General features: G+C 39.8%; 1 protein-coding gene across 2 annotated transcripts in view; it reads right to left on the bottom strand.

Moving 5' to 3' along the window:
- The window catches only part of GABRG3 (gamma-aminobutyric acid type A receptor subunit gamma3), a 721,008-nt gene that overhangs the window by 8,661 nt on the left and 692,054 nt on the right, over positions 1–20,293 (bottom strand). Inside the window, exons 8-9 of one of the 2 annotated variants that reach the window (XM_034667987.1) lie at positions 18,223–18,416; positions 14,302–14,379 (exon numbers count right to left, since the gene is read on the bottom strand). In XM_034667987.1, the coding sequence (XP_034523878.1) occupies positions 14,302–14,379; positions 18,223–18,416 (272 nt within the window). The remainder of the gene's footprint in view (positions 1–14,301; positions 14,380–18,222; positions 18,417–20,293) is intronic. The other variant, XM_034667988.1, reaches the window with a different exon arrangement.

The raw sequence follows: 20,293 nt of genomic DNA, 5'->3' as shown, positions 1-20,293 counted from the left end.
TTTTTCCCATAGCTAGTAAATACTAAAAACTATGCTATATAAGAATGATGAGAGAATCTTCTTGTTCCATGTAATTTACGTAAAAAATTAGCTTTTAGTGTGTAATTGCAGGACACCACTTGTCATATCAAGAGTCATAGCCAAAAAAGTGTACAATTGGAATATTTTAATTTCTACTTCCAAGCTCTCCTTCTGATGTTGAAAAGTCAATGCAGGGCAGGTAAAGGAAAGGGAATGACTTATGTTCACTCATAAATGAGAGGAATCACTCTTAAACTTGAGAAGTGACTTCGAATAGACTTGTCAATTCCTAAGACACTTGCTAGAGTTCTTCCAAATAACTATGAATTATGTATTAAATTGAAGTCCGTCAAGAGGATATATTTCTAAATTTGACTAAATAATGTGAGAGAACTAAAATTCATAGTAGCCTTTCTGCTTTAGTTTTATTTGTGCTGGTTGAACTGAGAGACTGAAGTGTGCCAGTCAAAGTGGTGGAGACTGAAATCAAGGGAGAAGTGGATGAACAAACCCAGTTCTCAGCTGGCTGGCTAGAACCTTTGTCCCTTGCTAGGAGAGAGACCTTTCAGAATTCATTCATCTTGAGTACCTCTTATGCAGTTGGCCCTGCAACATGGATTTCAACAGTGCAGATCCCCTTACAGGCAGATTTTTTTTTTTTAATAAATACAAGCCCAGTACTACAAATGTATTTACTTTTCCTTATGATTTTCTTTTTTTTTAAAGATTTTATTTTTATTTATTCGACAGAGATAGAGACAGCCAGCGAGAGAGGGAACACAAGCAGGGGGAGTGGGAGAGGAAGAAGCAGGCTCATAGCAGAGGAGCCTGATATGGGGCTTGATCCCATAACGCCGGGATCACGACCTGAGCCGAAGGCAGACACTTAACCGCTGTGCCACCCAGGAGCCCCTATGATTTTCTTAACAATTTTCTTTATCTTATGTTAATGTGAGAATATAGTATATAATACATGTAACATACAAAATATATGTTAGTCAGCTATATATGTTATTGGTAAGGCTTCCAATCAACAGTAGACTATGAGTAGTTAAGTATTTGGGGAGTCAAAAGTTATACATTGATATTCAACTGCATGTGTTGGGGGGTCAGCACCCTTAACTCCTGCTTTATTGGGTCAACCCTATTTCTTTTGAAGGTCAACTGTAGCTTTACCAGAAACAATTGTTACAAGGAAACTTTGTTACCCTTTCTTTCTACTTATGGATGTTAGTTTGAATATGTCCATAACTGTCTGGTTTCAAAAAACAGAGAAAAGCAGGTAAAAGTGTAGAGCACGCATCTTCATAACTGGTAGCCTTTTGGGGCATCGTTTTAATTGAGAAGTGTCTGTGTGTGTGGTTCAACCTAAAGTGGGATGTCCTGGACCACATGTTCACTAAGCATTGCCTACTCCACACATAGCAATGGCCACTCAGGAGTGTCATGGTGCAGCCTTCTATCTTCCTCCACAATTCTGGACAATGGACAGAAACAAAAGCTTTATTGTTCTATAGGCTCTACTGTGGACACATTTCTAGGTTAATGATTCTTAACCCTGAATGGATATAAAAATCACCAGGGGTGATTTGCTGGAAAAAAAAATATATGGTCCAATGCATTTGAGGAATCTGCATCTTTCTGGCAAGGTTCAGTCAGAAAAATCTGCCTTTATTAAATAATAATTGCATGTGTGTTCTGAGAGTGTTCAGTCACATATTCATCTTTTTATTTATTTTTTTAATAATAATTTTTTATTATGTTATGTTAGTCACCATACAGTATATCCTTAGTTTTTGATGTAGTGCTTCAACACTTTGTGCCTGTGTAGTGACACAGAGATGAGAAGCCGGCCATTACTGGCAGGACAGGCCTAAAGGAAGATGTTGACAGAGAAAAGGCATCAGAAGTCTCTGAAGGGGTGGGGATAGCTCACTAGAGATCTAAAGGGTGACAAGAGGAGCTGTAGGCAAATAAGCAGGTAAGGTTCTGGGGGCAAGAGAAATCCCTATTTCACTTCTTCATTTGGCAAACTAAAAACTCATGATTGTTGAAACATATAAATAAGCCTGATCTAATAATTAGGAGAGTTCTATTTATACCTTTATAGATCACTGTTTTGAAATAAAACTAATTGCATTTTATAATATTGCAATAAAACTTAGGATGCTTAAAGCCCTAGACAGCCATATGATAAATTGTTATACTTTTTTAAATGCATACCTCTCATTTGTTATAAAAATTTCAAACTGTGCTCAAAATGAAGATTTTAATTAATGAGTCCTCCAGGTCATCTGCAGCCAAGCAGGATCCAGGACTCACTCTTGCTTTGCCTGCATGTATAATGCAGTCCTATGACTTCCCTGGAAACACTATGCTTCCTGGATGGCAGGTACTACTGCACATATGAAGTAGTTAGCCTTGCATTTTACAGGTTAGGAAACTGGCGCAGTGATGTTCAGACAGCTTGCCCCAAAATGCACACATGATTGTTAGTGGGACCTGGCTCCTGTCCCTCATTGCTCAGAGGCTGCTCATCTCTGTGGATGTTGGTGATAGCAGCCCTTTAACTAGCCTATTCCTGTGATTCTTTCAGAATAGAATTGGATGATAATTGTCAATGTCTTCAATTCCATTCATCCAACCTTGGAAAACTCCCTTTTTCTTTGGCTATTTTATGAAATTTTGTTGAAGATATCTCTGTGTCTTTTCACCTGGCCTAGAGCCCTTTCTCTCTGAATTGTTTTTCAATGTACTTTCTTCAAGGTCATTACACTTTCCCTCTTGAAAAAACCAAACAATTCTTGCAGCTTTGTGAAAATTTCTTTTTTCTCTATGTTAAAGGATTCTTTCTTTTGGCAGTATCTGTTCTATATCAAAGATGTCAATATTTCTTCTTCCACTCCCAACCCCCTGGCTGGGTGTGATAATGTGCTTTCTGGGCCTCAGGCTATTTGTTGTGACTTGTCTCTGTTACAGCATCCCCACTCGCAATCCTTTCCATTACTTTTCAGTCTGTTGCTATTTGGAAGCATTTCCTGGCAAATCTGTATGTTCTCTATGGCTTCCCACAGCTGTAAAAGTGGTTTCACCACTCACCTTCTGTCAGAACTAAAATGATACACTTGCAGAATATAGATAACCAAGCAGTCTCCTTGAAAAAGCATGTTAAAATGCATTAAACATGAATTACTGATCAACAGTTAGAAAACCATGTATGGGTGTGCATAAAGCATTCGGTGTAATTAGTGAATTGATATGTATAAAGGGATGCCAGTAGTTATATATAAATTTTTTGTTATACAATAAAAAGGTAGTCCACATCAACAATTTTAAAACATTTCTCCACTTTTTAGTTTATTTATTTTATTTTAATTTTATTATGTTATTTATTTTATTTTATTTTGTTATTTTATTTTTATATGTTATGTTAGTCTCCATACAGTAAGTACATCATTTGTTTTTGATCTGGTGTTCCATGATTCATTGTTTGTGTATAACACCCAGTGATCTATGCAATATGTGCCCTTCTTAATACCCATCACTAAGCTAACCCATCCCCCCACCCCCTTTCCCCTTTGACACCCTCAGTTTGTTGCTCGGAGTCCATAGTCTCTCATGGTTCATCTCCCCCTCTGATTGATCACCACATTCATTTTTCCCTTCCTTCTCCTAATGTCCTCCATGCTATTCCTTCTGTTCCACATGTAAGTGAAACCATATGATAATCGTCTTTCTCTGCTTGACTTACTTCACTTAGCATAATCCCCTCCAGTTCTATCCATGTCGATGCAAATGGTGGGTATTCATCCTCTGATGGCTGAGTAATATTCCATTATATGGAATATATGGACCACAACTTCTTTATCCATTGGTCTATTGAAGGGCATCTCAGCTCCTTCCACAGTTTGGTTATTGTGGACAATGCTGCTATGAACATTGGAGTGCATGTGCTCCTTCTTTTCACTATATCTGTATCGTTGGGGTAAATACCCAGTAGGGCAATTGTTGGGTCATAGGGTAGCTCTATTTTTAACTTTTTGAGGTACCTCCACACTGTTTTCCAAAGTGGCTGTACCAATTTGAATTACCAACAACAGTGAAAGAGTGTTCACCTTTCTCCACACCCTCTCCAACATTTGTTGTTTCTTGCCTTGTCAATTTTTGCCATTCTAACTGGTGTAAGGTGGTATCTCAAAGTTGTTTTGATTTGAACTTCCCTGATGGCTAATGATGTTGAAAATCTTTTCATGTGTCTGTTACCCATTGGTATGTCTTCTTTGGAGAAGTTTCTGTTTATGTCTTCTGCCCATTTTTTGACTTGATTATTTATTTTTGGGCTGTTGAGTTTGAGAAGTTCTTTAGAGATCGTGAATACCAGCCCTTTATCTGTAGTGCCATTTGCAAATATCTTCTTCCATTCTGTGGGTTGCCTCTTTGTTTTGGTGACTGGTTCCTTTGCTGTGCAGAAGCTTTTTATCTTGATTAAGTCCCAAAAGTTCATTTTTTTCCAAAAGGTTCCATTGCCTTTGGGGACATGTCTTGAAAGAACTTGCTGTGGCCAATGTAGGAGAGGCCACTGCTTATGTTCTTCTGTAGGATTTTGATGGATTCCTGTCTCACATCGAGGTCTTTCATTCATTTTGAGTTTATTTTTGTGTATGGTGTAAGAGAATGGGTGAGTTTCATTCTTCTGTATATAGCTGTCAAATTTTACAAGCACTGTTTATTGAAGAGACTGTCCTTTTTCCATTGGATATTTTTTCCTGCTTTGACAAAGATCAGTTGTCCATAGATTTTAGCATCCATTTCTGGGCTCTATGTTCTGTTCCACTGATCTATGTGCCTGTTTTGGTTCCAATACCAGGCTGTCTTGGTCATCAGAGCTTTGTAATATAGCTTGAAATCAGGCAACATAATGTCCCCAGCTTTGTTTTTCAACATTTCCTTGACTATCTGGGGTCTTTTCTGGTTCCATACAAATTTTAGGATTATTTGTTCCAGCACTTTGAAAAATGCCATTGGTATTTTGATCAGGATGGCATTGAAAGTATAGATTGTTCTGGGCAGCATAGACATTTTAACAATGTTTTCTTCCAATCCATGAGCATGGAATGTTTTCCATCTTTTTGTGTCTTTCTCAAATTCTTTCATAAGTGTTCTGTAGTTTCTAGAGTATAGATGCATTACCCCTTTGGACAGGTTTATTCCAAGGTATCTTGTGGTTTTGGGTGCTATTATAAATGGAATTGATTCCTTAAATTTCTCCTTCTACACTTACATTGTTAGTGTAGAGATCTCTGTGCATTGATTTTGTATCCTGCCCCATTACTGAATTGCTGTATGAGTTCTAGTAATTTGGTAATGGGGTCTTTTGGGTTTTCCTCATAAAGTATCATGTCATCTGTGGAGAGAGAGAGTTCCACTTCTTCTTTGCCAATTTGAATACTTTTTATTTCTTTTTGTTGCCTGATTGCTGTTGCTAGGATTCTAGTATTATGTTGAGCAATAATGGCAAGAGTGGGCATCCTTGTCGTGTTCTTAAGGGAAAGGCTCTCAGCTTTTCCCCATTGAGAATGATATTTGCTGTGGGCTTTCATAGATGGTTTTTATGATATTGAGGAACGTAGCCTCTATCCCTACACTCTGAAGAGTTTTAATCAGGAAAGGATGCTGTATTTTGTCAAATGCTTTTTCTGCATCAATTGAGAGGATCATATGGTTCTTGAGTCTTTTCTTGTTGATATGATGTATCACATTGATTGATTTGCGAGTGTTGAACCATGCTTGCATCCCAGGTATGAATCCCACTTGGTCATGATGGATAATCCTTTTAATGTACTGTTGGATTCTATTAGCAAGGATCTTGTTGAGGATTTTGGCATCCATATTCATTAGAGAAATCGGTCTGTAATTCTCCTTTTTGAGGGGGTCTTTGCCTGGTTTGGGGATCAAGGTAATATTAGCCTCATAGAATGAGTTTGGTAGCTTTCCTTCTGTTTCTATTTTTTGAAATAGCTTTAGGAGAATAGGTATTATTTCTTCTTTGAATGTTTGGTAGAATTCCCCAGGAAAACCGTCTGGGCCTGGAGTTTTATTATTTGGAAGGTTGTTTATCACTGACTCAATTTCTTCATAGTTAATTGGCCTATTTAAGAAATCTATTTCTTCCTGTTTCAGTCTTGGTAGTTTATAGGTTTCCAGGAAGGCCTCCATCTCTTCCAGATTGTTTAGTTTTTTGGCATATAGCTGTTGATAAAAGTTTCTAATAATCCTTGCAATTTCAATGGTGCTGGTCGTGACCTCTCCCTTTTCAGTCATAATTTTAATAATCTCAGTCCTTTCTCTTTGTTTTTGGACAAGTTTTGCCAGTGGTCTATCAATTTTATGGATTCTCTCAAAGAACCAGCTTCTAGTCCTGTTGATCTGCTCTACTGTGGTTCTGGTCTCTAATTCATTGATTTCTGCTCTAATCTTGGTCAACTCCTTCCTTGTCAGTGGGTTAGGCCTGTCCCTCTGTTGCTGTTCCAGTTTCTTGAGGTGAGAATATAGAAACTGCATTTTAGATTTTTCTATTCTTTTGAGTGAGGCTTGGATGGCTATGTATTTCCCCCTTAGGACTGCCTTTGCAGTATCCCATAGGTTTTGGACCGTTGTGTATTCATTCTCGTTGGTCTCCATAAATTGTTTAATTTGTTTTTTGATTTCCTGGTTTATCGAGTCATTCTTGAGCAGGATGGTTCTTAGCCTCCAAGTGTTTGAGTTTCTTCCAGGTTTTTCCTTGTGGTTGAGTTCCAATTTCAGAGCGTTGTGGTCTGAGAATATGCAGGGGATAATTTCAATCTTTTGGTATTGGCTGAGACCTGTTTTGTGTCCCAGAGCATGATCTATTCTTGAGAATGTTCCATGGGCATTTGAATAGAATGAGTATTCTTTGGTTCTGGGGTGTAGTGTTCTATATATATCTATGAGGTCCAACTCGTCGAGTATGGCATTCAAAGCCTTTGATTCTTTGCTTAGTTTTTGCCAGGGTGTTCTGTCTATTTCTGATAGTGGGGTGTTGAGGTCCCCTACTATTACTGTGTTCTTATCTATATGTCTCTTTATTTTGGTTAAGAGTTGGCTTGTGTATCTTGCTGCTCCCCTGTTGGGGGCATATATATTAATAATTGTCATATCCACTTGTTGAATACTTCCTTTAAGAATAATATAGTGCCCTTCTGTATCTCTCTCTATGGCCTCTAGTTTAAAATCCAGTCTATCTGATATGAGAATTGCTACTCCAGCTTTCTTTTGAGGTCCATTTGCGTGGAAGATGGTACTCCATCCCCTTACTCTAAGTCTGAATGCATCTTTGGGTTCAAAATGAGTCTCTTGTAGACAGCAAATGGATGGGTCATGTCTTTTTATCCAATCTGCAACCCTGTGGCGTTTTATGGGAGAGTTTAAGCCATTTAGATTGATAGAGATTATTGACAGATATGATTTTAATGATGCCATTTCTCTTTAAAGTCTTTGTATCGGTTGTGACTTGCTGCTCTGTATCACTCTTGGGGCCTTTTTACCTTTATAGAGCCCCCCTTAATATCTCCTGTAGGGCTGGTTTCGTGGTTACGAAATTGGTTAATGATTGGCGATTTTGGAACGTCTTTATTTCTCCATCAATTCTGAATGACAGCTTTGCTGGATAAAGGATCCTTGGCTGCATGTTTTTCTCTGAAAGAGCTTTAAAAATGCCCCCCCAAGCCTTTCTCTCATTCCAGGTCTCTGTAGACAGGTCTGACGTAATCCTGATACCTTTGCCTTGGTACGTGAGAAATTTCTTTGCCCTGGCCGCTTTCAATACTGTATCCTTGGATCTAATATTTGCGAATTGCACTATGACATGCCGTGGCGTAGGTTTGTCCTGGTTGAGCTTGGATGGGGTCCTCTCTGCCTCTTGGACACGAATGCTTGTTTCCCTTGCTAGATTAGGGAAGTTTTCAGCTACAATTTGTTCAAATATCTCTTCTAGACCTCTGTTTTTCTCCACCCCTTCAGGGATGCCGATGATTCTGACATTGGATCGTTTCATAGAGTCAGTAATCTCCCGTAATCTACATTCGTGGGCGTGGATTTTTTTAAGACCAGCTTCTATTTTCGTTTTTTCTTCTACTAACCCATCCTCCAATTCGCTAACGCGTTCCTCTGCCTCGGTGACCCTGGCCGTCAGAGCCTCTAGTTTTGACTGCATTTGGCTCATAGAATTTTTAATTTCTGTCAGATTCGCTCTCATTTCTGCCCTTAGGGATTCTATATTCTCAGCAACGCTTTCTCTGATGCTTTTTTCAAGTTTACTCATCATCTTGACCATTGTTGCTCTGAATTCCATTTCTGATAATTGGGATACATCCATATGTATTAATTCTGTGGCCGAGGCCAATTCTGTGGCAGAGGCCACAGACTCATTATCTTTTCTTTGCTGGGGGGGACTTCTCCTTCTCGTCATTCTGATGAAGAGAGATTGCAGGGTTGTCCAGAGCCCAAGTGTTGACTGGGACCCAGGCCGTGCGCCCTTGTTTTATAGAGATCTTAGGGATGTGGGCTTCTTCCTTAAAGAGTTTATTTATTTATTTGAGAGAGAGAGAGACAGTCAGCAAGAAAGGGAACCCAAGCAGAGGAGTGGGAGAGGAAGAAGCAGGTTCCCGGTGGAGAAGCCCGATGAAGGACTCCTTACGGAGCGTTGTGATCACACCCTAATCCGAAGACAGGTGCTTGGTGACTGCGCCACTCAGGCGCTCCGGGTTGTGGGCTTCTTGATTTTTCAGCCTGCCTTCTGGGGGAGGGGCCTGCCTGCAGGTACTCAGAAAACCCTGTTTGGGTAGAGTCTCTGTGTCCCTTGCGAGGGGGGATGGGGATGGGCACCCTGTGAGCCGGTATTTCCGGGCTTTTGTTCTCTGGCGGCTTTCCCTGGCGGTTTGCTATGCCTCTTCTGAGAGAGCAGCAGCGGCTGAAATTCAGCCTCTGTCTCAGAACAGAGGGATCGCGGATCGTTCTCCACTGATGTTCTGGCCACTTTAACTCTGTTTCTGTTGGTGCTGCTCAACCCTGCAGCATCCCGGGCTGTGCGCCCCACACCCGGCGTCCCAGCCCTCACTTCCAGGGCCGGCACGTCTCTGTCCTTTGTGTTTCCAACCCCGCCCGCCGCCAGCCGCCCCGCGCGGGCTCCCGGAGCTCCCCGTCTCAGTCTGGTGTCTCACGGGTGCTGACCGCGAGTCCGCCTGCTCCCCCGTGCAGGTGGCCCTCCAGCCGCCAGCCGCCCCGCGGACGCTCCCGGAGCTCCCGGTCTCAGCCTCGATCCAGTGAGCACACCGGAGCTCCGGAGCTCCGTGAGATGCTTGGTGGTGCACGCTCCCGGCTCACGGACTCAGTCTGCCGTTTCCAGAGTGCGGGTCCGCGGTCCGCCCGCTCCCCGGTGCAGGTGGAGCCAGCCGCCCTGCGCGCATGCTCCTGGAGCTCGCGTTCTAAGTCTGTTGTCTCGCGGGTGCCGTCCGCGAGTCCGCCTGCTCCCCCGTGCAGGTGGCCCGCCAACCGCCAGCCGTCCCGCGTGCGCTCCCGGAGCTCCCTTCTCAGCCTGCTGTCTCAAGCGTGCGGGTCCGCGGTCTGTCCGCTCCCCCTTGCAGGTGGCTACCGCTTCCCGGCGCCCTGACACGGCGGCTCCCTCCCCCTTCTGTTTAGCTTCCGATATCTGTGCGCGGTTTCACGGCTCCCCGCTTCGTACCTCGATACTCAGCGCTGGAGATGTTCATTTGTAGAGATCCAGATGTATCTTCCTGCGTCTCAGGCTGATTCCGTGGATATTCCTGCTGGTCTGGTACCTATCCAGCTCAACTCAGGGGACCGGCTGAAAAAGGGGTCCCCTACTCCTCGGCCATCTTAACCTCCTCCTGTTGATAATAATTTCTAATAATTGTTTCTATTTCCTTGGTGTTAGTCATGATCTCTCCCTTTTAATTCATAATTTTATTAATTTGGGTCCTTTCTTTTTTCTTTTGGATAAGTCAGAGCAGTGGTTTATTGATCTTATTAATTCTTTCAAAGAACCAGCTTCTAGTTTCGTTGATCTGCTTTACTGTATTTCTGGTTTCTAATTCATTAATCTCTTCTCTAATCTTAATTATTTCTCTTCTCCCGCATGGTTTAGAGTTTATTTGTTGTTCTTTCTCCAGTTCTTTAAGGTGTAAAGTTAGTTTGTGAATTTGGATTTTTCTATTTTTTTTGAGAGAGGCTTGGATGGCTATGTATTTCCCCCTTAGGACCGCCTTTGCAGTATCCCATAGGTTTGGGGCAGAGGTGTTTTCATTCTAACTGGTTTCCATGAATTTTTTAAGTTATTCTTTGATTTCCTGTTTGATCTGAACATTCTTAAGCAGGACAGTCTTTAGCTTCTAAGTGTTTGAATTCCTTCCAACTTTTTCTTGTGATTGAGTTCCAGTTTCAAAGCATTGTGGTCTGAGAATATGCAGGAAAAAAATCTCAATATTTTGTTATTGGTTGAGACCTGATTTGTGACCCAGTATGTGGTCTGTTCTGGAGAAACTTCCCTGTGCATTCCAGAAGAAAGAGTGTTCTGTTGTTTTAAGATGGAATGTTATATATATATATATATATATATATATATATATATATATATATATATATATATATATATATATATGCTATATATATATATATATACATATATATGGTCCATCTGGTCCTGTGTGTCATTCAAAGCTCTTGTTTCTCTTTTGAACTTCTGCTTAGATGCTCTGTCTATTGCTGAGAGTGGAGCATTGAGGTCTCCTACTATAGAAGTATTATTATCAATATGTTTCTTTATTTTGGTTAACAGTTGTCGTATGTAGTTGGCTACTCCCACGTTGGGGACATAGATATTTACAATTGTTAGATCCTCTTGTTGGATAGACCCTTTAAGAATGATATAGTGTCCTTCTGTATCTCTTACTACAGTCTTCAGCTTAAAATCTAATTTGTCTGATATGATAATTGCTACCAGCTTTCTTTTGAGGTCTGTTGGCATGAAAAATGGTTCTTTATCCCCTCACTTTCAATATGGAGGTATCTCTAGGTTCAAAATTAGTCTCTTGTAGACAGCATATGGATGGGTCATGTCTTTTTAACCAATCTGCAACCCTGTGCCATTTCATGGGAGCATTTAGACCATTCACATTAGGAGTGATTATTGAAAGATATGATTTTGTTGTCATTGTATTGCCTGTGAAGTCCTTGTTTCTATAGATTGTCTCTGTAAATTTCTGTTCTATGTCACTCTTGGGGTCTTCCTGAGGCTTTTATAGAACCTCCCTTAATATTTCTTTTTGGGTCAGTTTGGTGGTCACGTATTCTTTCATTTACTGCCCATCTTGGAAGCTCCTTGTCTCTCCATCCATTCTGAATGAGAGCCTTGCTGGATAAAGTATCCTTGGCTTCATGTTCTTCTCATTTAGTACCCTGAATATGTCTTGCCGGCCCTTTCTGGCTTGCCAGGTCTCTGTGGATAGGTCTGACATTATTCTGATGTTCCTCCCTCTGTACATAAGAAATCTCTTCCCCCTTGCCAAGATTGTTTCTCTGGATCTAAGAGTTGTGAATTGTACTATTATATGTTGTGGGGTTGGTCTGTTCTCATTGATCTTGGGTGGGGTCCTCTTTGCCTCTTGGACACAAATGCTTGTTTCCATCCCCAGATTAGGAAAGTTCTCAGTTACAATTTGCTCAAATATATCTTCTAGACCTCTCTTTCTCCACCCCCTCAGGGATCCCAATAATTCCGATATTGGAACATTTCATTGAGTCATTAATCTCTCTCAGTTTGATCCTTTGTGTTTTAATCTATTTTTCCTAGGCTGCCTCAGTTTCCTTCTCTTCTATCATCTTATCCTTTAGCTCACTAATGCATTCTTCTGTCTTGTTTACCCTGGCAGTCAGAGTACCCAGTTTAGACTGCATTTCTTTCATAGCATTTTTACGTTCGGTCTGATTAGATCTCACATTTCTGCCCATAGAGATTCTATATTGTCACTAATATTTTTTCTCAAGCCCAATATTGCCTTCATTATTGTTACTCTGAAGTCTATTTCTGACATCTTGGTTTTATCCATGTCCATTAGTTCTGTGGCCAAGGCCACAGTCTCTGTCTCTTTTCTTTGCTGGGAGTTTCTCCTCTTAGTCATTCTGTTGAGGGGTGGCTGAGGGAGTGTACAGGGTCCAAAGCATTAACCACAACCCAAGCAAGATGCATCTGTTTTATAGGTACCTTGGGGTAGCCGTCCTCTTGTTCTTTCAGCCTGTCTTCTGGGGGAGGGCCCTTTTGCACTGTTACTCATGCAACCTAGTTTGGGCATAGTTGCCCTGGCCCCGTGTAAGGGGGATGGGCTCAATGAAAACTGATTTTGGGGGGCTTTTGTTCTCTGGTAGGTTTCCCTGGGGCCTTTCTGTGTCTCTTCTGAGAGTTTGAGCAGAAGCGACCATATCCATACCTCTGACTCAGAACAGAGATCACCGTCTGCTCTTCACTGAACTCTCCAGGCCACACTGTCTCTGTTTCTGACTGTGCTGCTAAAAACTGCAATCTCCTGGGTTGTGCGCCTCATAGCAGCACTCCTGTCACTCCCAGCCCAGGCAAGTCTCTGTCCTTTGTGCTTCTAAAACCGCAAGCCACCCCCAGTTTGCATGTGTGCACCTGTAGCTCCCAGTTTCAGTCTGGGGGGCTGCCTTAAAGTCCTTTCCCTGCTGCTACCGGTGTAAGAGTCTGTGCCTGGTACCTGTTGTGGGAGGCTTTTGCCTTCCCGGTGCAAGTTCAGGGAGGCTTCCTACCCTTCTGTTTATCTTCTGATATCTGCCCACCGAATGGCTCCCTGCTTCATACCTCATGATCAACCACCAGAGATATTCTGTTTGTAGAGATCCAGATATATCTTCTATCATCTCAGGCTGATTTCGTAGGGGTTCAGAATGGTCTAGTAGATTTCCTGCTTAATTCAGGGGGCTGGTTGAAATAGGGTCGTCTACTCCTCTGCCATCTTTTTTCCCCCCTATTTTGTATCTCTCTCCATTTTTCAACAGTTAGATTCTTACCTCAAGCCACATACTAAAAATTCAGATGAATTAATAATCTAATGTAACAATACTGCAAATTGTTGAAACTTAACCACTATTTATAGAGCTTAATTTCTTCATATTTCAGTTTTCTCATCAGTAGAATGGGTTTTTTGAAGATAAAATGAATCGATACATGAAAACAGTTAAAAAATAGTGTCCAAAAGAGTAAGTGCTCAAAAGAAAGTGAGGGGGGTTAGACTATTCTGAGCAAGAGGTAGAGACCACAAAAGTGAAGGCTGATACATTTTCAACAGGAGATTTAAAAGCATGATGTGGAAATAAGCACAAGAAATGACAGTGACAATATTGCCATAAAACTTAAATAAAACTATGTAACAAAAACATATTAATATCCTTAATTTTCGGTATGTGATTATATAAGGTTTATGTTTTATAAAATACAAAATATGTAATACATAGTATAAATAACTGGAAGATTGCTACTTTAAAAAAGTTAAAAGAATAAAAAGTTAACAAGGTTATATAAAAAATTTTTCATAAAAACCAGACACAAAAGTAATTCACAAAAACAGAAATGCAAATAAAAAATAAGCAAGTGAAAATATTCATCTTTATCAATAATCAAAGAAATGCCAAGGTAACAGTTTTCAAAAGCCATTTTTCTGTTTTGCTATCAAACCAAATACAGGGAGAGTTCTGGGAGCTGAGTGTCCCACACAGCTAATGGAGCCAAGCAACCCTTTTGGCCCAGCCATTTTGCTTCTAGGAATTTATACTAAGTTAATAGTCACAGGTTTATACAAAATTGCAGTGATAAGAATATGCATGAAAGTGAGAAGGTGTGGATTAGCCCAGTTTCCAGCCAAGATTATCTGTGCATCAAACATGAACATATAATGCAATCATTAAAATGATCTTATAAAATAATATTTATAACATAGAAACTTATTCATAACATTTTGAGTTAAAAAACAGATATATGCATGTATATGCTAATCCCTAGGTAGAAGGATTATGATTAATATTTTCCTTTATTTTCCAAATTGGATATTTTAAAAGTATACACACTTTTAAAGGTGTTATGTAAGTTACTCATTGCTCTTCAATACATGCATATATAAAACATAACATATCATTCAATCTTAGTTTAGTAAGAGTTCTCAGAAATATTTGCACCTTCAATGCTATACATACGGAGGGGGCTTGTAGACTTATTCGTTCATGAATCCATCTTGAGGAATCTGGATGTAATAACTGTGGGAAAAACAGAAAAAAATAACCAGAAAACTTCTGTGGAAGTCTGCATCATAGATCACCTTAGTTAGGAGCAATCTTTGAGGTATGATTACATCAATCCATGTCACTAGTAGGTGAGGCTGAAGAGGTGCATTCAGGTCATACTCATATCTTCCAAATATCTATCTTGTTTTTTTGACATCTTATTGAAGTAGCTATTTATATAACATTGTATAAGATCCTTAGGAATAAGGATAATTTTTACTACACCCCAGAACAACAGAATACTCATTCTTTTTGAATGCACGTGGAAATTTCTCCAGAATAGACCATATACTGGGTCACAAAACAGGTCTCAACTGATACCAAAAGACTGAAATTATTCCCTGCATATTCTCAGACTACAATGCTTTGAAATTGGAACTCAATCACAAGGAATAATTTGGAAGAAACTCAAACAGTTGGAAACTAAGAAACATTCTGCTCAAGAATGATTCGATAAACCAGGAAATTAAAAATCAATTTAAACAATTTATGGAGACCAACGAGAATGAAAACCCAAGGGTCCAAAACCTATGGGACACTGCAAAGGCAGTCCTAAGGGGAAAATACATAACCATCCAAGCCTCACTCAAAAGAATAGAAAAATCTAAAATGCAGTTTTTATATTCTCACCTCAAGAAGCTGGACCTGGAACAGAAGAACAGGCCTAACCCATGCACAGGAAAGCAGTTGATCAAGGTTAGAGCAGAGATCAATGAATTAGAAACTGGGAGCACAGTAGAGCAGATCAACAGAATTAGAAGCTGGTTCTTTAAAAGAATAAATAAGATCAATAAGCCACTGGACAGACTTATTCAAAAGAATAGAGAAAGGACCCAAATTAATAAAATTATGAATGAAAGGGGAGAGATCACAACCAACACCAATGAAATAGGAAGGATCATTAGAAACTTTTATCAACAGCTTTATGCAAATAAATTAAACAACATGGAAGAAATGGATGTCTTCCTGGAAGCCTATAAACTACCAATGCTGAAACAGGAAAAAAATTGATTATTTAAACAGACAGATTAATTATGAAAAGATTGAAGCAGTGATCAAAAACCTCCCCCAAAACAAGAGTCCAGGGCCTGACAGATTCCCCAGGGAATTCTACCAAACATTCAAAGAAGAAATAATACCTATTCTCCTGAGGCTGTTTCAAAAAGTAGAAACAGAAGGAAAACTACCAAACTCATTCTATGAGGTCAGTATGACCTTGATCCCCAAAGCAGGCAAAGACCCCATCAAAAAGGAGAATTACAGACCGATATCCCTGATGAATATGGACGCCAAAATTCTCAACAAGGTCCTGGATAATAGTATCCAACAGTACATTAAAATGATTACCCATCACGACCAAGTGGGATTCATCCCTGGGATGCAGGGGTGGTTCAACATTCACAAATCAACCCATGTGAGAGATCATATCAACAAGAAAAGAGTCAAGAATCATCTGATCCTCTCCATTGATGCATAAAAAGCATTTGACAAAATAAAACTTCCTTTCCTGATTGAAACACTTCAGAGTGTAGGAATAGAGGGTACATTCTCAATTTCATAAAAACCATCAATGAAAAGCTTACAGCAAGTATCATTCTCAATGGGGAAAAGCAGGAAGCCTTTCCCTTAAGATCAGGAACACGACAAGGATGCCCACTCTCGCCATTATTATTTAACATAGTACTAGAAGTCCTTGCAACAGCAATCAGACAACAAAAAGGGATAAAAGGTATCCAAATCAGCAAAGAAGAAGTTAAACTGTGTCTCTTCGCAGGTGACATCATACTCTATATGGAAAACCCAAAAGACTCCACTCCCATACTACTAGAAGTTATAGAGCAATTCAGTAATGTGGCGGGACACAAAATCAATGCTCAGAAATCAGTTGCATTTCTATACACGAAAAATGAGACTGAAGAAAGAGAAATTAGGGAATCGATTTCATTTACAATAGCACCAAAAATAATACGTTATCTCAGAATTAATTTAACCAGAGACATAATGGATCTATATTCTAGAAACTAAAAATCACTCTTGAAAGACATTGAAGAAGACACAAAAGATGGAAAAATATTCCATGCTCATGGATCGGGAGAATTAACATAGTTAAAATGTCTATGCTACGCAGAGCAATCTACACTTTGAACACCAATGACATTTTTCAAACAGCTGGAACAAACAGCCCTTAAATTTGTGTGGAACCAAGAAAGGTCCTGAATCTCCAAGGAATTGTTGAAAAGGAAAAACAAAGCTGGGGGCATCACGTTGCCCGGTTTCAAGCTATACTATAAAGCTGTGATCACAAAGACAGCATCGTACTGGCACAAAAACAGACACATAGACCAATGGAACAGAACAGAGAACCCAGAAATGGACCCTCAGCTCTTTGTGCCGCTAATCTTTGACAAAGCAGGAAAAAACATCCAGTGGAAAAAAGACAGTCTCTTCAATAAATGGAGCTGGGAAAATTGGACAGCTACATGCAAAAGAATGAAACTTGACCACTCTCTAACACCATACACAAAGATCAACTCAAAATGGATGAAAGACCTCGATGTGAGACAGGAATCCTTCAAAATCCTAGAGGACAACTCAGGCAGCAACCTCTTTGACATTGGCCACAGCAACTTTTTTCATGACACATCTCCAAAGGCAAGAGAAACAAAAGCAAAAATGAACTTGTGGGACTTCATCAAGATCAAAAGCTTCTGCACAGCCAAGGAAACAGTCAAAAAAACTAAGAGACAGCCCACAGAATGGGAGAATATATTTGTAAATGACACTACAGATAAAAGACTGGTATCCAAGATCTACAAAGAACTTCTCAAACTCAATACACAAGAAATAAATAATCAAATCATAAAATGGGCAGAAGATATGAACAGACACTTTTTCAATAAAGACATATAAATGGCTAACAGACACATGAAAAAAATGTTCAAAATCATTAGCCATCACCACACTAATATACCACCTTACGCCAGTTAGAATGGCAAAAATTGACAAGGCCGGAAATAACAAATGGTGGAGTGGATTTGTAGAAAGGGATCCCTCTACATTGTTGGTGGGAATGCAAGGTGGTATAGCCACTTTGGAAAACAGTGTGGAGGTCCCTTAAAAAAGTTAAAAATTGAGCTACCCTATGACCCAGCCATTGCACTACTGGGTATTTACCCCAAAGATACAGATGAAGTGAAGAGAAGGGCCATATGCACCTCAATGTTCATAGCAGCTCTGTCCACAGTAGCTAAATCGTGGAAGGTGCCGAGATGCCCTTCAACAGATGACTGGATTAAGAAGATGTGGTTCATATATTCAGTGGAATATTACTCAGCCATCTAAAAGAACGATTTCTCAACATTTGTTGCAACGTGAACGGGACTGGAGGAGATAATGCTAAGTGAAATAAGTCAAGCAGAGAAAGACAATTATCATATGGCTTCCCTCATTTATGGAACATAAGATATAAGAATATCGGTAGGAGAAGAAAGGGAAGAAGAAAGGAGGGGTAAGCAGAAGGGGGAATGAACCATGAGAGACTATGGACTCTGGGAAATAAACTGAGGGCTTCAGAGGGGAGGGGAGGTGGGGGGATGGGATAGGCTGGTGATGGGTATTAAGGAGGACAAGTATTGTATGATATACTGGGTGTTATACGGAAGTAATGAATCATGGAACTTTACATCAATAACTAAGGATGTACTTTATGGTGACTAACATAATATAATAAAAATATTATTAAATTGAAAAAAAGGATAATTTTTGCAAACTACCCTTCCACTACTTTTCCAGAAAATCTTTACCACTGGAACTCACCGATGTTTTCTTCTTGGTAGTTGGTTTTCTACAACTTGAATAGTAGTTGAGGGTGGCATACTCCATCAGAGCAGCAAAGACAAATAAGAAGCAAACGGTCACAAAGAGGTCCATGGCAGTCACATAGGACACACGGGGCAAGGAATTCCTGGCAATGGTGCTGAGCGTAGTCATGGTCAGCACTGTGGTGATGCCTGTAGGGGGGATAGTTATCAAGTTGTAAAAGAAGCCGTAGGAAATGTCTGTACTCCAATAGTGTTTTATTTTTAGGTAAATCCTTCTTGACATTGCATAAATGTAATAATACTTTTAATTTTAGTGTCTATATAATTTTGAAAGGAACATTTCCATAAAATTTTTATCATAGTCCATACAATAACATCAAGATACCCGAATTAAGTCAACACCTTTCAATTTATTCAGAAATTCTGAAACTGTTTCACATTTTGTCTTTTAAATATTTTTTAAAATAAGGATAGTTTGCAGTCCCCCATACATTCTGTCTGTTCCACATCTCACACTGTTATTCTGCCCAGATAAACTGTTTCCTTTCTTAATTTTTCTTTCTACAATTTATAAACTCCCACCTTTCTTTAAGACCCAGCTGAAGTACCGCTCTTGATGAGGTGGCATTGCTTATAGCACCCCAGGCAGAGTAGATAACATGTGAATCTGCACTACCCTTACCTTTTAGGTGCCTGGTTTCTGCATTAGCACAAAGCATTGCACATGTCTTTATACTCTTTGCATGTCTGTCTCTCTGAATAAACTGTGTTGTCATTACAAGCAAAACTGTATTTTGTTCATCATTGCCTACCTGTCATCAAGCATTATGCCTAGTACATTTTAGGCATTTCAATGAATGCCTCACATAAGAATGCATTGATTCATTGATTAATTAGTTAATTAATAATACTTAGTATTGGTCTGACTTTGACTATTTTATACACATGGGTCAATGCTAAATGTTTAACAAAGACTGTAGTAAAGAATCAGAAAACAGACTCATATGTGATGGATGGTTTAAAAGGAAAAACAAATTTAAAAAAGGAATGGAGGCTACTAAGCATGAAGAAGAATTAAATGACTGGATGATTATTGTACAAAAGGAGTTAAGGCTAACTTTCCTCTAGATGAGCTCCTGCAAAATCAGAACCTGCTAGACATGCTGGACAGGCAGGCTAGTGACATGGACTCTGGAATCATAGGAATATTGACATTAACACTCACTACTTCTTGTGCTTGGATGAGAATACTATAAAATATCCACCTGGCAGTAATACTTCATGATTGGGTAGACATGATGGATAAATGTGCATTAGTTCCCACCTTTGCTGAGCATCACAGCTCCTTTTTAGTGCCTCCCTACACCTCCTAAGGAAGGTTAGTCAGAGCCAGTTGGAGAAGGAGGCTAACCACATAGGATAGACAGCTTAGCCATGTGTAAAAGGATATTGACCTGGAAGTCAAAGCCCTTAGCCTTGCTTTGGGCCTTCTCAGCATTTGGTCATGTAAAGTCACAACTTTCTTTGCAGCTGCTTCTTTAATCAGTAAGGGAAAACAGAATGCCAGGCTCTCCATACTGTAGGTGAGGAAAAAATGTTGTGTAAACTTGAAAAGTCTACAATAATGGCAGGTGTGTTTTTGTAGAAATAATGATTTTGTAATAAATATCCAATTTAACTAAAAAATGTGGTGACCATGTCATGTCTACAGAATATGTAGGTAGGAATTTTTAACTAAGTTTGGGGGTTATTAACCTCATTTTTAAGATTTTTTTAAATGATTTTTTATTATATTATGTTAGTCACCATACAGTACATCCCGTTTCCGATGTAAAATTCGATGATTCATTAGTTGCGTATAACACCCAGTGCACCAAGCAATATGTGCCCTCCTTACTACCCATCACCGGTCTATCCCATTCTCCCACCCCCCTCCCCTCTGAAGCCCTCTGCTTGTTTCTCAGAGTCACCCCCCTCCCCTCTGAAGCCCTCTGCTTGTTTCTCAGAGTCCATAGTCTCTCATGCTTCATTCCCCCTTCTGATTACCCCCCCTTTCTTATCCCTTT

This window comes from Ailuropoda melanoleuca, chromosome 9, assembly GCF_002007445.2.
Source record: "Ailuropoda melanoleuca isolate Jingjing chromosome 9, ASM200744v2, whole genome shotgun sequence".
Taxonomy (NCBI): domain Eukaryota; kingdom Metazoa; phylum Chordata; class Mammalia; order Carnivora; family Ursidae; genus Ailuropoda; species Ailuropoda melanoleuca.
Note: the sequence above shows the minus strand (reverse complement) of the source record. Positions and strands in the feature narration are given on the sequence as shown.